This window comes from Leuresthes tenuis, unplaced genomic scaffold (genome assembly GCF_036924035.1).
Source record: "Leuresthes tenuis unplaced genomic scaffold, fLeuTen1.0.hap1 SCAF_21, whole genome shotgun sequence".
NCBI lineage: Eukaryota > Metazoa > Chordata > Actinopteri > Atheriniformes > Atherinopsidae > Leuresthes > Leuresthes tenuis.
Window position 1 is genome coordinate 31,904,762 of NW_027325375.1, and position 17,270 is coordinate 31,922,031.

At 38.8% G+C, this 17,270-nt stretch overlaps 1 protein-coding gene across 1 annotated transcript in view; it reads left to right on the top strand.

Moving 5' to 3' along the window:
* LOC140279806 (rap1 GTPase-activating protein 2-like) overlaps positions 1-17,270 on the top strand; it is a 56,576-nt gene that overhangs the window by 19,009 nt on the left and 20,297 nt on the right. The window contains exons 5-8 of the mRNA XM_072375003.1: positions 11,558-11,642; positions 12,109-12,144; positions 14,706-14,753; positions 16,721-16,763. Coding sequence (XP_072231104.1) covers positions 11,558-11,642; positions 12,109-12,144; positions 14,706-14,753; positions 16,721-16,763 — 212 coding nt within the window. The remainder of the gene's footprint in view (positions 1-11,557; positions 11,643-12,108; positions 12,145-14,705; positions 14,754-16,720; positions 16,764-17,270) is intronic.

Sequence of the window (17,270 nt, forward strand, 5' to 3'; positions counted from 1 at the left end):
TGCTTTTAGGGTTTGTGGTTCTGATGGGTCACTTGTTGATCTGCCGGGTTGGAATCATGTGGATCTGATAGTGAAGAAAGTCGATGCTGTTTGGTGATCTGTCAATACAGAACAAAATCAATTAATCAAACCATTGTTGTGCAAATGGTGCTCAGTGATCCCAACTTAAATGGTACTTTTTGATCTCATCTGGGTTCTACAAAGAGCTCCACGTTGTGTTTCTCCTTCTCATTTGCAGCAGTTTGTCTACTGTAGGAGTTAATAATCTAATTTACATGCGATGACATCACTGATGACACTACTGCATGGTGGCGCCTTGGATTCCACAACTTCTCGTGAACATTGACAACAACAGAATCTAACAAAGAATCATTAAAGGGCCACACAGACGAACAACCTTCCACACTTTTAAAGTCAATTTAGAGTAATTAATTAACCTGACATGCATGTTTTGAGGTGTTGGGAGGAAACCAGAGTTCCAGGTGAGAACCCACAATTACATGGGAAGAACATGCAAACTCCACACAGAAAGAACCAGCTGGGATTTGAACCAGGAATCCACTGCTGTGAGGTGACTAACCGCCATGCAGCCCCTATACTTTCAGGATACCTTCAACATACCTTCAACATACCTTCAGCATACTTTCAGGATACCTTCAGGATTCCTTCAGCATACCTTCGGCATACCTTCAGGATTCCTTCAGCATACCTTCGGCATACCTTCAGGATACCTTCAGCATACCTTCAGCATACCTTCAGGATTCCTTCAACATACCTTCAGCATACCTTCAGCATACCTTCAGCATACCTTCAGGATTCCTTCGGGATACCTTCAGGATACCTTCAGCATACCTTCAGCATACCTTCAGGATTCCTTCAGCATACCTTCAACATACCTTCAACATACCTTCAACATACCTTCAACATACCTTCAGCATACCTTCAGGATTCCTTCAGCATACCTTCGGCATACCTTCAGGATACCTTCAGCATACCTTCAGCATACCTTCAGGATTCCTTCAGCATACCTTCGGCATACCTTCGGCATACTTTCGGGATACCTTCAGGATACCTTCAGGATACCTTCAGCATACCTTCAGCATACCTTCAGGATACCTTCAGCATACCTTCGGGATACCTTCAGGATACCTTCAGCATACCTTCAGCATACCTTCAGGATTCCTTCAGCATACCTTCAACATACCTTCAACATACCTTCAACATACCTTCAGCATACCTTCAGCATACCTTCAGCATACCTTCAGGATTCCTTCAGCATACCTTCAGCATACCTTCAGGATTCCTTCAGCATACCTTCGGCATACTTTCGGCATACCTTCAGGATACCTTCAGCATACCTTCAGCATACCTTCAGGATTCCTTCAGCATACCTTCGGCATACCTTCGGCATACTTTCGGGATACCTTCAGGATACCTTCAGGATACCTTCAGCATACCTTCAGGATACCTTCAGCATACCTTCAGGATACCTTCAGCATACCTTCGGGATACCTTCAGGATACCTTCAGCATACCTTCAGCATACCTTCAGGATTCCTTCAGCATACCTTCAACATACCTTCAACATACCTTCAACATACCTTCAGCATACCTTCAGCATACCTTCAGCATACCTTCAGGATACCTTCAGGATACCTTCAGCATACCTTCAGCATACCTTCAGGATACCTTCAGGATACCTTCGTCATACTTTCGGGATACCTTCAGGATACCTTCAGCATACCTTCGGCATATCTTCAGCATACCTTCAGCATACCTTCAGGATACCTTCAGGATACCTTCAGCATACCTTCGGCATATCTTCAGGATACCTTTTTGCTTTTACATGGTTTATGTGACCCTTCAAACATAATCTGTTGTCAGTTATCACACCCAATAATGTGGTTTCATACACTATTTCTATTTCAACATCATTCATCATAATTTGGACCTTTTTTGATTACTAAAAGATTTTGAAAACAAATCAGAATCACTGGTTCTGGTCTGGTTCTGCAGCTCTGTATTAATTATGATGACTTTTTATGAAAATATCCTTAAACAAGAAAACATGTGAAGAGCTAAATGAAGATTTAAATTACTTTAATGACAACATTAAAAAAGCTATTTATCACATTTTATCCCACAAGTTATTTCCTGAGATTCTTCAGCTCACGTTTTAAATAAAAACTGAAGTTTGATCATCTGCTGCCACAGTTTTTACTCACAGACAAGGATCTTGAGAGTTAAATTTAATAATGTATAAACAGCTTTGATGTTTTCTTGGAGCCCAGCAGCCCCTCCAGCTGTGGAAATATTCATAAATACATTTTTCATGAATTTACAGGCACAAAAATTTACCTGCAGCTGAGTGCACTGAGAAAATGTGCACTTTATATTCGGTGAATGCTTGGTTACACGCTGTGATGTAACTGCAGGAAGAAATGTCATGAAGTTATGACACAAACGGTTGTTTCTCATTTTATATTTATAAAGAAAAAATTATACAGCAAAACAAATTATCCCATAAAAACTCAGTAAAACTCACTGGATGAAATCAAAAAGACAAACAAAACAGACTCAAAGTGGCAAAAATCATCCAAACCTTTTATTTTAGTGTTTAAAATGTACTTTTATTTATGTTTTAGTTTAAAGTCCCACTCCAACAGTTATTGATGAATGTTTTTGGCCTGTAATGATGATGAATTGTTTGGGTATGACACATAAATAAGAGCTTTTGTGTCTCCGATGTTCTGCTTTTCCTTTTGTTCATGTTTCCTGTTTTATTTTCATAAGATCCTTTCCTTTGGTTAATTGGTTAATTTTCTGCACTTCTTTAACACCTGGTTTTGGTTGCTAATTGCCCCACTTGTTGTTATTCCCCTCATCACTCACCAGTGCTGTTTCTGTGCTATGATGCACTCTGAATTCTGACTGAAACTCTTCAAACAGATTATTTCTATGGAAATTATTACAAAGTTGAACTGCAACTATTTTTTCAAGAACTTTAGACAAAAAGGGAGATTGGATATAGGTCGATAATTAGCCAACACTTCTGAATCAAGAGTAGGTTTTTTAAGTAAAGGTTTAATTACAGCAACCTTAAAAGTCTGAGGTACATATCCTGTCAACAAAGACAGATTGATCAAATCCAATATGGAAGTATTGATTAAGGGGAAAACCTCCTTGAACAGTCTGGTTGGGATTGGGTCTAAAATACAAGTTGATGGTTTAGAAGAGACTATTGCTGTTGTTAGCTCAGAAAGATCAACTGGACAGAAGCCGTCTAAATACAAATCAGGTTCTAAAGATACTTCTAAAGCTGCTCTACTTGATGATACATCAGTGATAATAATGGGAAGGATTCCATTAATCTTCTCTCTGATAGAAACACTTTTATTGATGAAGAATCTCATGAAATCATCACTGCTGAGAGTTAAAGGAACACATGGCTCAACAGAGCTCGGACTCTTTGTCAGCCTGGCTACAGTGCTGAAGAGAAACCTGGGATTATTCTGGCTACAGCGCTGAAGAGAAACCTGGGATTATTCTGGCTACAGCGCTGAAGAGAAACCTGGGATTGTTCTTATTCTCTTCTATCAATAATGAATAATAAGCAGTTCTAGCTTTACGAAGTGCTTTCTTATACGTTATTAAACTATCTTTCCAGAATAATTGAGACTCTTCTAAATTAGAGGTCTCTCCAGCTTTCTTGCAGTCTGCTTTAAAGCAGCTGTGAATTATACCAAGGAGCCAACCTCTTTGGCTTAATTCTCCCTCAGTATAAATACTCCCTCTGATTATATATATATATATATATATGAATATATATCTATGAATATGCTGATCTGACCACACCTACTAGTGCAGATGGCCCTCCTGTTACTCCTCTTCTACGTTTGAAGAGGAAGAAGTTGAATGACAGAAAGTTGTGTGGAAGTATCGGGTCATCAAACCTCTCTCAGTAGAGTAAATGGTGTTCTGGTTCTGGTTCTGCTGCTTCCAGCTCACTTTGTTGGTCAGAGACCCTCAGTAAACACAGAGAGAAACACTCTTATCAGGTGATTTTTATGCCTTTTCACTCTTAAGGTGTTTCCCAAACAAGAGACCAGACCAGCATCAGATTTTATGAACAGTTTTATATTGTATTAAAACATATTTCATGCCCATAAAATTAAGATTTTAGACTTGTATTCTCTCATCTTAATTGATACTAAACTGAATCCATGTCTGCTGAAGTTTAATATCTTTGGATAAAACACGGGAACTTACAGAATCTGATTTCATACGATAACAGCCGTGAGCAGAACATGTCATGTCTGCTATTTGTCACTTGTCACATACCATAACATACTAGTAGCTTGCTGGCTTCTCATTTCATCGGTTCCTGCAAATTATCTTTACAGCTCCACCCAGCAAGCATTTAGGATTGGTTCCACCAATGCATTAAATCTCATCAACAGCATCTTATGGTCATGTTTATAAGGTTAAAGTACAGTTAAAGCTTGAATTTTATCAGAGTGGGACTATAGATGAATGAATCTTTCTGAAAGTAGAAGCTTTATTTGGTTGTTTTGAGTGACAATAAGCAGTTTGTCCTGATATTTACAGAAACGTTCCTGAGCTTTTAAAATCCGCTGCTGTGCTTTCAGGAACAGTCTCTGGTAGGTTTTGTCTCTCAGACGGTTTTGAGTCTTTAGCAGGTTTCGAAGAGAAAGTGTCAGGAAGTTGTTTGTGGTGACAGACTCTTGAGGCGTGTTACATTGCAGGAACGGCCTGAAGATGTCTCAGTTTGTCATGTTACCGTGCGTGTTGGCGATGATGTTATCGGCTGTGACATGCAGCTGTCAGAGGAGATAACGAACCAGCTGAGAGCCAACTTCACAGAGACCGTGGTTTAATTTTAAAGCCTCATGCACACACTTTTCTCTTTCTATACCTCTGTGGACAGGCCTCTCTCCATAAACCCATTTAATATCCATGGGTGTCATTATCCAGCCGACAAAATCACCTTCAATAATTCTGTCTGAACCAAAAGATCCGGTCTTGACCAAAGGAGAAGAAGAAAAGAAGCTGAATGAAAAAGGCTGATATTTAAAGTGCCTGATTGATCGATACTTATGGTCGGAGTAACTTGCAAGGAAATATTCCATGGGGGGGGTGCTGTTTGACATGTTTTATTGGTTTATTGAACCTTTATTTCTGATCATTTTGCATGACTTTTGCATTCACTGTGTTGCAGTGGATCAAATTTAATTTTACATTTTAAAATTAAGACGTTAACTCTAATCCTGATCAGGTAATAGTTTGTTCTGGTAATTTATGATTCAAATGTTTAAAACACAACAAGGATGTTATTTCTGTCATACACTATCAGCGCTGTGAGGGTTCCTCAGAAATGGGTATAATAAAGAGTAAATGTAGAATTTGGGATTGGCTGTTTAATATTTAGTGAGTGGTTCAGCAGGATATAATTTATTCATGAGACATTAAAAAGGCATAACTGTGTGGACAATAAGAGCTGATTAATGAATGAAGAATCTAAATGATAACAAATAGCTGAATAAACGTGTCTGTTATCTGGTGGTAGAAACAAGATCTGATGTTAGTGTGGGACTTTCAGCCTGTTTTATTCAAGGTGGTGGTTTGTAGCAGGTCTGTGATGGTGGCATTTAAGGGGTTAACCCTCAAAAACCCGTTGAACCTCTGGGGAACACAATTAGGTCCCCATGGTGACAGATGTCCCCATAAGGCAGTGTCTCTCAGGGTTACGGTCCTCATAATGACAGAAACACACACACACACACACACACTCCCTTTCCCATCACAGGGATCTGCAGCAACTTTCTGACACTTCAGATTCCACAGAAAGTCTGAAGTAACTCATAAACTGATGAGATTAAATTAACTTGTTTTGTATCCAGACGAAGTTTGGTCCTCATAATGTGCTCATTTAAAAATGATTATGTCCCCACAAGATGGGTAATACAAGCACACACACACACACATTTTGACGAACTGATTTAAAACACGTTTTGACCTTGAAGCATGAATTCTGGTGTCAGACCCAGAAGTGGACATCTGTGTCACTGCCTTGGACGGCGGTTCAAACATCACGGCTCCTCGCTGAGTGACCTTCTCTCAGCAGGTTGTGGATCCCCTCTCTGCTCTCGCTTCCCGTCTTCCTGACCTTTCTGTCCGTTTCTGGACGCTCGAGCCGCTCCCTCAGGACTCGCTGCCTTATGAGGGAAAACTAATTAATCACGGAGGACAGGAATAAAACTGGAGTCCTGGAGTCAACTCGGAGCTCTTTAACACAGTCAGACCATCAGTGTTTTTATTTCTTATGTTTCCAGCTCAAAGAGGATGTTTTGAACTAAGCATTTTTCGTCAGATGGAGGTGAAATATCCACAGAAACACCTGTAGATTCGTATGACACCAAGACACTGACTGAGTGCTGCTGCCGGCACACTTTACCATCCTAACAGCTCCTTCCTGCTGGATACTGCAGCCTTCAGCAGCCTCCTCAGTCGCAGATATTAGAGCTTTAACATGTGGAAGAACTGACGACTGCCAGCATCAACCTGCAGCTCAGTTCAGTTCAATTTCATTCTGTTTTATGTATAAAGCGCTATAAAGATACAGTTCAATATATATAATACACAGAAATTATGTTTTCCACCACCTGATGGAATCCACGGCACCAAGACTTTGGTGAATCATATGATTCAAGACGTTAAAATCATCTGATTTTCTCCTCATCACTGATGAGAAATGTTTCTGTTTCTGTATTTATCAGACGCTTTTATCCAAAGCGACTTACAAATGAAGATATAACAGCTTTATAAAAAGCTAACAATAAGCTCCATAGAAGGAACCCAGGAGTCCGACTCTGTCAGAGGGGACAGAGTAGAGATAGGGTGCAGGCATAGAAGGAAGTGCAGAAAGATAAAGTGCAGAGATAGAGGGGGGAGGGAAGTACAAGGGAAGTGCTGGGATAGGAGATGCTCTCTGAAGAGCTGGGTTTTCAGGAGCTTCTTGAAGATAGACAGGGACGCCCCTGTTCTGGTAGCGCTCGGTAGGTCATTCCACCATCGTGGGACGACACATGAACAGAGTTTGGATTGTCTTAGGCGTGGTGTAGGAGCTGCTAGACGACAATCCTGGGACCAACGGAGGGACCCAGTTGGGACAGAAGCCTTTGCAAGAGCATCCAAGTAGATGGAGCCGTTCCATTAAGCTCTTTGTAGCTAACATCAGGGACTTGGATCTGATGCTAAGGGCAGCCAGAGGAGCTCAATGAACAGAGGGGGGACGAGTTCTTTTAGGCTGATCCAAGACCAGACGCACCGCCGCGTTCTGGACCATCTGCAGAGGCCCAGAGAAATCAACCTGAATAACTTGGAAAGATTGAATCAAATCTGTCATATAATTCTTTTACCACCTGAAACGAGACCCCTGATGGCGTCCTGTAAAGTTTCACAGATAGATGCTCTCTCAGGCAGGGAATCGGCTCACAGGTGAACCACCTTAAACCACCCACACATTGGTCAGGTGATTCATTGACCTTAACGACTCGCCAAGTTTGAATGGTCCCTCTACTGCTTATCCATCGAGTTTAGAACTAATGAAGCATTTTAGTTCAAAGGTTCTTCAATAACCAATAAGCAGAAGTCCAGTTGCTCTTATTTAAGCTCTGAGGACCTGAGAATCTCCTTAATTCAGGAGTGTAATCCAAATAAAACATGTCTGCCGTCTCGTGTTCGTGACCAGAAACAGAATTTGATGTGCTATGTCGGACTTTCAGCCCGTTTTATTCAGTTTGGGGATCTTTTCTTTCTGTGATGAGGATGCTAAAACGGTTGTGAGATAACAAAATTACACGTTAGACTTTCAACTATTTCTAAGTGATGACTGTTCAAACCCAGCATGTAACACCTGTTACCTGTCACAATGCTAACGTCACAATGCTAACATCACAATGCTAACATCACAATGCTAACGTCACAATGCTAACGTCACAATGCTAACGTCACAATGCTAACATCACAATGCTAACATCACAATGCTAACATCACAATACTAACGTCACAATGCTAACATCACAATGCTAACGTCACAATGCTAACGTCACAATGCTAACGTCACAATGCTAACATCACAATGCTAACATCACAATGCTAACGTTACCGCTGTGGACGCCGCTCTGCAGGCTGTCATGGTTACGTATAAACGCGACTTCCTGGTTGGGTTTACACAGTAACGTTACTTGTTTAGGGTTAGACAACGATCACGCCGTTGCTATGGTTACCATTACCTCGGCTGACACTTTTCCTTCGTATGCAGTGGCTCTCACGACGACTGGAGGTCCCATTTTCTTGAAAAGTATTTGAGCCATGGGCACATTTTGGGGAGTTGGTCCAGCTCTGCATCGTGTTTGAAGCACTCCTCAGTATTTGTATTCCTTAAGGATTTGAGCTCTTTTGGGGTCTGGAATGATGGGTTTTAACCCGATCCTGGAACTGGAGACTTTGGATTTTAGCCCTAAAACTTGAACAAAAATAAACTGTGGAAGAATTCAGACAAAAAGAAGATAAAAAGCAGAATTCTTACATGTTTGATGTTTTACTTTTCCTGCTTTTTAGTTTTATTACGTCATCTTATATTATTTCATCAGTGAGTTGAATCCTAAGGACCCAGTAGCAGTATTCCTTATCTTGTTTCCTTTCACAGTTTTATGCAACTTCCTTTGTGTCACACAGTAAAAGAAGGTCATCAGGCTCCCTGCAAACCAAAGCTCCAGCCCTCTGGCTGCTCTGCTTTCTTTTATTCTGAGGAAATGTCACTTTGGTTAAGTTAATAAAAGAAACAGGAGGGAGAGAAGGAAGAGGAGCAGAGAGACTTACGATTGGAGAGGAATCGCGAGAATATTAAGGATTTTTATTTCGTAGAATTAAACACAGTTTCCAATAATGAAATGAATCATTTTAACTTAAAACAGATTAATTTCTGTTACTAAAAAGCAGCTTTTATCTGGAGGGCAGGATGTCCGATGGATGATGGATGGATGGATGGATGGATGGATGGATGATGGATGGATGGATGATGGATGGATGATGGATGGATGATGGATGGATGATGGATGGATGATGGATGGATGGACCTTACTTTGTGTTAAATAAGGTCACGGTTAGGATCAAAATGTCTTCTTTAACCACCTCCTTGTTACTCCACTCGCGGTCACATGTTCCATGAACTTAAATTAAGTCTAAAATGCTTTTGGAGGACGGTGTTTATTAAACTAAATGTTTTTGTTTATTAAACTAAATGTTTTTGTTTATTAAACTAAATGCTTTTGTTTATTAAACTAAATGTTTTTGTTTATCAAACTAAATGTTTTTGTTTATCAAACTAAATGTTTTTGTTTATTAAACTAAATGTTTTTGTTTATCAAACTAAATGTTTTTGTTTATTAAACTAAATGTTTTTGTTTATCAAACTAAATGTTTTTGTTTATCAAACTAAATGTTTTTGTTTATCCAACTAAATGTTTTTGTTTATCAAACTAAATGTTTTTGTTTATCCAACTAAATGTTTTTGTTTATCCAACTAAATGTTTTTGTTTATCAAACTAAATGTTTTTGTTTATTAAACTAAATGCTTTTGTTTATTAAACTAAATGTTTTTGTTTATCAAACTAAATGTTTTTGTTTATCAAACGAAATGCTTTTGTTTATTAAACTAAATGTTTTTGTTTATCAAACTAAATGTTTTTGTTTATCAAACTAAATGTTTTTGGAGCAGCTGGTCGGAAACATAAAGAAAGGAAAAAGCAGAAATAATGAAAACCTCTCAGCCGGCAGATATTGATTCTGGTCATGAGGAACCTGCAGGACTGCTGGTGTCATCGATTTGTTTAGACTTAAGATGTTCCGACACCTCAGGAGCGGGTCTTCTGACCAGAACCACAGCTCTCACCTGCTGATGCTTCATCCTCCTGCAGGGATCAGCTCAGCGAGAGCCAGTGATCTCACTTCAGCCTTTTAAAGCCTCCCAGTCTCAGTCGAAGGACGAGTCATCAACACAGCAGCTCAAGGCGCTGCTTCTCAGCAAATCTGACTTTGCAGTATCGATGTCAGGTTATTATACAACGTTTGTGTCATCATTTCCAGCCAAAGATAAACTTTAGCTGCTAATTATAAGCATGAATCATCAGTATTCACGTGAGTCAGCGAGTTTGAACGGGTTTCAAACCTGGGTTTGAAATGATTAACAAGCCACTGATAATCAAATCCTAGTGGAACTCATCAATATTCACACTTCTGTTATAAATAAGCAGCTATTTATTCTGAGCTAACATTCAACTCCAAAGTCTTAAAAAAAAGGTGACAAATCTATATCTATGCATGAGTCATCAGTATTGAATTCAAAGTAACTTTTTTTTCTGAGTCGACTGTTGAGTTTAATCAATACTCCGATCATACATGAGTCATCAGTATTGAACTGAAATAATGAGTCAGCCATCAATATTCATATCGAACCATGAGTCATCAGTTTTCATATCAGATGAGATAACTCATCAATATGTATGTTAAACCATGAGTCATCAATATTAAACATGAGTCATCAGTTTTCATATCAGATGAGATAACTCATCAATATGTATGTTTAACCATGAGTCATCAATATTAAACATGAGTCATCAGTTTTCATATCAGCTGAGATCAATATGTATGTTAAACCATGAGTCATCAATATTAAACATGAGTCATCAGTTTTCATATCAGATGAGATAACTCATCAATATGTATGTTAAACCATGAGTCATCAATATTAAACATGAGTCATCAGTTTTCATATCAGATGAGATAACTCATCAATATGTATGTTAAACCATGAGTCATCAATATTAAACATGAGTCATCAGTTTTCATATCAGATGAGATAACTCATCAATATGTATGTTAAACCATGAGTCATCAATATTAAACATGAGTCATCAGTTTTCATATCAGATGAGATAACTCATCAATATGTATGTTAAACCATGAGTCATCAATATTAAACATGAGTCATCAGTTTTCATATCAGATGAGATAACTCATCAATATGTAAGTTAAACCATGAGTCATCAATATTAAACATGAGTCATCAATATTAAACATGAGTCATCAATATTAAACATGAGTCATCAATATCCGAGTCAAAGTGCAGACGCCATAGATCCTTAAAACCCTGGCACCAAACTGCGATGTGATTGGCTGCTGGCAGCTCCTGCGAAAGTTTTAAATCCAGGTCACCTGTTCTTGGTTTGGACACCTGGGGAAACCATGGCAACCATGGAGCGAGCACATTAAGCGACTGGCCTGAGGGCAAAAGGAATGGATGGATTATCCCTGTGTGACATCATCGCAGCTGAAAGTGTGGAGGCTGCTGATAGGTCATCATGATGATGAGTCAGACAGCAGCCGTGTGGATGTTAGCTTTAGCTTATTGATAAGTGTGATTCGGACAGGTGTCTGATCATCGTTGTCTCAGGTGATGTCTTCCTTTGTTTCAGCAAACAGGACCTCCTGACCATCTCCAATGTTTCTGTGGCAGACTGCCCACCCTCCCCCCCCCGTACCGCACCCCCCACCATGAAGGTAACACACACCGGTTCATCTGCTCTGAACGAGTCTTTGTTTCATGTTGATTTCATCGCACATTCATTTCATTAAAGCTTATTCATATTTTAACTTTACCCACGTCTGTATGCAAATAAGGGGGCGGTCCCTCTGACTGTGTCATGGCTTTGCTGCTCACCCATTGGTTGATTATCAGGCTGCACATAGGCCTCGGTGACACAGTCTAAACCCCGCCCCCTCATTTGCATAATGAAACAGAAATTAGTGTAAAGGAATGTAAAAACAAACAAACATGGAAATAAATGCAAAGAGGAAATATATCCATTAAATAATCTAATAAGAAATGCATGGTGAAATGAAAAGGAAATGAATAAATTAATTATTTGGAACAAATAGAACAGAAATAAATACAGAAATTACAAATAAACTGAGAAAACGACTGAAAACAAAACTTTAACTCATCTGTGTGTCTGTTTGTTTGCAGTCGGCTCACTTCTTCGACATGATGGAGAAGATGGAGGTAAGAATTTAATTTTAATGTAATGTGGAAGTTATTTTGTCTGTTTATGTGTTAAATAAGGAAATTGTGTTCCAGTCTGGCAATAAAGGTTCATATATTTTAAAATGAGATGAGTTTATTAGCTTCTCTACAGCAGAATTCATCCAATATTCAATCAACAGATTGAAATCAGCATCTACTGTATGAATAAATAAACAGACATTATATTTATTTTGTAATATTTTTGCACCACTTTCGACAGATTTATTTAAGATGCTGCACAAAACTTCACTTATTTTGTGACTTCGAACCTATTTTCATGAGTTAGATTCACAATAAACATCTTCAACAGTGTTAATTTACTCTTTTATATTCACTTTTTCTGTAAAGAAGTAAGTGAACCCTCCTTCCTTCCACAAAGTCATCTCCAGTGACACGAAACTCACATCTCAAAATTAAAAACAAATACTCAATTGGACAAAAAGTTTACTTCTTTTTAGACTAAACCTACAGAATTAAACTTTTTATATTGTTTTTGGAGGAAAGAGATAAATCAAGTCAATAATCTGTCATAGAATTTGATTTAATGTGGATTTAAATGCTTTAAAACTGCATAGTGACATTATTTCTTTGGTAACTCTTATTATTCCCCATATTTAGAGGCTGTTTACATCTATTTATGATGACACTGCAGCTCCTTTTCCCGCCACATCACAAATCCAGAGGCCGTGTTCTGCTTTTTCACTCAGTTTCAGTCCTTGAACCATTTTCAGAGGAATGTGATTTTTCTTTGTTAAGCAACTTAACAAGTTAGCAAATAACTAAATTTTCTTGGTAACATATGAAAAAATGAATGGTGGCTTAAGCTGACAAAGCATGCTAATGCTAGCTTCAGCTAGCTGGTGAGTGCTAACATCAACAGCTCGTTGTTGTGCTTCTTTAGACATGAAGCGTCTGGTCTTTTTTTATTAGTAAAACTTAATCAGAATCATATTTGAACTTTAGGTGATCAGTATAAACTGTGAAAATATAGAGGATGAGCTGCAATATCGCTCACTTTTCAAATATTTGGGGCCACTGTTGCTTCAAAAACAGATTTTGTTGGTAATGTTTATTCACTATTTCTATATTGAAGGTCGTTTTGTTGTCACAGCTCCAGTCAGTGTTTTCGTTGGGGGATAAATTTGTCACGATCCGTGAAAGCATGGAGGCAGATGCAGGGTCGTATCAATAATATGGTTTTATTTATACAATGATAGTCTCTTTGATGAGCAAAGCAATAGGCTATAATTCCTAACCCACTCTCCTCGATACCTATGGAGAGGCTATAAAACTAAAGAAAGTTCTCTCCACGCTAGGAGGACAAAACAAAAGTTATATAAGTTTCACAAATTAACTTATCCCTCTCCGAACCGTCGGAGGCTCGATAGAAATTTAATAAATCAAAAAACAGAAGGAGACTCCTTCTAAGGGAGTTGCTATGAAAGTTATAATTATAAATCAAAAACACTCCTCTACCGGAGATACTACTGAAAAACTACAAATGTAAACAAAAAACTTCACTTGAGCTAAATCTATGGAAAAACTTACAACAGAAAATCACTCTCAAAGAGGAAATCATCAATAAACAAGATCTTTGATACTCATACTGTGGAGGAAGAAAGCTCGAGAGACAAATTCAACACACTGGCAACGAGACGCAGACTAAATACACCTGAGGAACCAGGGGGAACAGGGGGAAACACTTTGGGAATCAGGGAAGACACGGGAGGAAGGGCAAGTTAGAGGAGTTATTAATTTCAAAATAAAACAGGAAGTGACAAGGTACAAAAAACCTAAGAGCGTTTGTGAGACCTGACAGAATGATCATTTCCAAATAAATGATGGAGGCACACAGATTTGCAACCTAAAGTTCTATATCTGCTAAATACATAAACATATATCAGTGTTGTGGCGAGAACTGTTAACATGTCCATAAGTCCTGAACCAAAACAGTCACCTTGTGCTGTCCATCAGCTCAGATGTGATGTACGTAAGGGTTTAAGAAGAAACTGTGAATATATCTGAAGCTGCTTTTAAACAGTGTTTGAAATGCTTTAGCTGCTGTATGCTTCGTCCCCACTGACTCAACTATAGTTAAAAAACATGATATGAATGAGTGGACATTCTGAACTCTGTCGGATTTATTGTTTTTCCCCTCAAAGATGTGAGAATATGGCCATTTTAGCCCTAATTTAGCCTAATTTAAGCCACTGAATTGGTACTCTGCAGCTTTGTGAGCGCTCACATAATATGATCTGCTGTTTTATGTGTTGCATGTGTTTAATAAAGACTGAAATGCTCATTATTTTACTGAAAACTATAAGAACAGAAGCTTCCTAATGACCATCAACACACACTTTAGTCTATTTTCACTCAGCTCCATATAACCCACCAAATGGGAATTAATATAGATAATTTATCCCGGTTTGTTGTTGGATATAATTTAAAAATGAGTAAGAGTGAATCCTTTCTGAAGGTTCATCGTGAAACTGGAGACAGAGATTGTTAATAATGTTTTTTCTTCCCGAAAACCAATGCAGCAGGTGCCAGAAGTTGCAGAGATGAAGACAATCCCTCAGAGACAGAAGGCATGTCTGTTCATCTGTCTGTGCTCATATCCATCCACGCCACGCTTTATGGCTGCATTTCATGTCCTGTTGGTATGAACCAGAGTCTCAGCTCAGTCTGTTACTGTGTGTGAGCAGAGAAGTCACTGCCCAAGGGCACAGTTGGTGGCAGCAGCAAACCAGCAACCTGCTGCTTGTTGCTGTCAGGTTAGCCTCGGCGAGCTAATATCCAGCCGAGGTAGCTGCTGTGTTTTAACTTCCTCTACAGCCCCCTGTGGCTGCTCAGGGTATTTAGCATCATTAGCTAATATTCCAAACCACGGGGAGCAGAAATACCCCGTTTTAAGGAAGCTGTGAAATGTTTGGAGAACAGTTCATCGCTTCATGTTAACCCATCAGTCGACCCACGGAGTAACAAACTGAAAACAAACAGTTTGTTTTTGTTTTTCGATGTGATTAAAGAAGATTAGAGGCTACGTGGAATCAGTTTAAACCTTTAATGTCCTTTCGAAGAAAAGCTAGCAAGTATTAGGCTATCAGCAAGCTAAGCTAACGTTGGTTTGGCTAGCTTAATGCTAGCTTTTGGTTCTAAACTGACTGCAGCTGAAGTAATAAGGTATCTCAGGTGATGGGTTACCAGCATGATGCTTGTGTTAGCTTCATCAGTGATGTTGTAGCTCGTTACAAACAGAGGAATTTTGTAAAGGACAGGTCCTTCGATCACATTCCCTGAGTAGAGATTGTCCAAACCTGGACACTGATGTACACTGACTTTAATTTGCTTAATTCTTCACAGATTTTCATTTAATTTTGCTCTTTATAAATGCGACTTCATTGCTCTTTGGAAATATGTTCAGCTGCTGTTGGTGGATCTGAAATCCTTACTCAGTGGCTACAGTTTTGCGGGTTCCTCCAATATGTAGAATTCTGTACTTCCTGATTACTTGATGATGTAATAAAAGGTTTATTTAATGTTTATAAAGGGAAGAAAACTCAGAAACTAAATCTAAGCACCCGGAGATTTAATTAAGTTCACTTCTGCCGGCTGTTGTTATTAACAGGTACAAACATTGTTTATCTCAAACAGTTTCTTCATTAATAACCAGATTAATGTTATGAAACCAGTGCTTTGGCTTCACAGATCTGTTGCCCTCCATCTCTCATCAGGTAGTCAGAGGGAGAACTATTCGTGTGGAATAGAAAGCAGCTAAAGTGGGTCAGCAGCCTCCGTATGCTAATCTTTAGCCTCTCCATGCTAACGGCCAACCGAGTCACAGATAATCTGTGGGTAGCTGACTTAAAAGCATGAGCAGGTTTAATGAGGATTCCCCTTGTGCTGAGTTAGCAGCTTCTTATTGTCCAGATCAGCACCTGGAAAAGGCCTCAAGCCACAGGTTTACATCCAGTTAGAACAAAGTTTACATCCAGTTAGAACAAAGTTTACATCCAGTTAGAACAAAGTTTACATCCAGTTAGAACAAAGTTTACATCCAATTCTTCTAACTTTGTCCCTTTTACTTTGAAATATCACCACAGCTTGAGTTTCAGGCTGTGAGTTTGTCTCTGTGCTGCTGTTAGGGAATTAAATCTAATCTGGCCCCAGTTTCCCTTCAAAGATCCTCCAAAAGCTGTAGCACGACCCCCCCCCACCATTATAAGGCATTGTGTGTGTCAGTTTGTGTGAATTTCCTTCATGTTTACCAGCATCTTTCATTTTCATTCATGTGCAACACAAAGACATTTTCTAATTAATTAATCTGCAGATGTTTTTAATTTAATTATTTAATACAAAACATATAAAAATAACATTTAACTGTCCTCAAAACAGTTGCTTAGTGATGTTCAACAAAGAAAACAAGCGAATATTTTTATTTTTCTCCATAAATCTCTAACAAAATGTCTACATTTTTAAAATTAGTATCTTTGTTTAGTTATTGATCAGGTGTCTGTATGATTTTGTTCATTCTTTCTTTTTTTGACTGTTTCAGGACGATTACATTCCTTATCCGAGGATTGAGGAGGTGAGAAACAAACATCTGAACACGATTGATTTACCTGAAACACACGAACTCAGTATTATTTCAGACCTTTATTAAGTCACTATATCAGGTGTCAGTAATTCGGATTAATCCATGAGTCGGTTTCTTCCAGTTTTACAACGTGTTGATATTCGTCAATGTTTGGATCATAAGATAAAAAAGGTTAATATTGAATCTAAGCTACGTTGCAAAACAAAGAAGTGGAGAATAAACTGAACATATTGAATGTACACAGTGTTATATACTGAGTTACATCAGGCCCTGATGGCCGATGGGATTCACTCCTGCTCTGTGGAAGCTGCTGAAAAAGGTGCTTAGAGACCAACAGTGTGGTGCAGGGTGAGGGGTTATAGATGTTATCTTGGCCCACCTCCTCCTTCCTGTCCGGGGGACAGTCTGTCACAGAGCTGGGGCTCCTGACCAGCTTGTTCAGTGTCTTCCTGTCTCTCTCTGAGCTGCCACAGCAGAACACAGCAAAGAAAGCTCCTGCAGACACCAG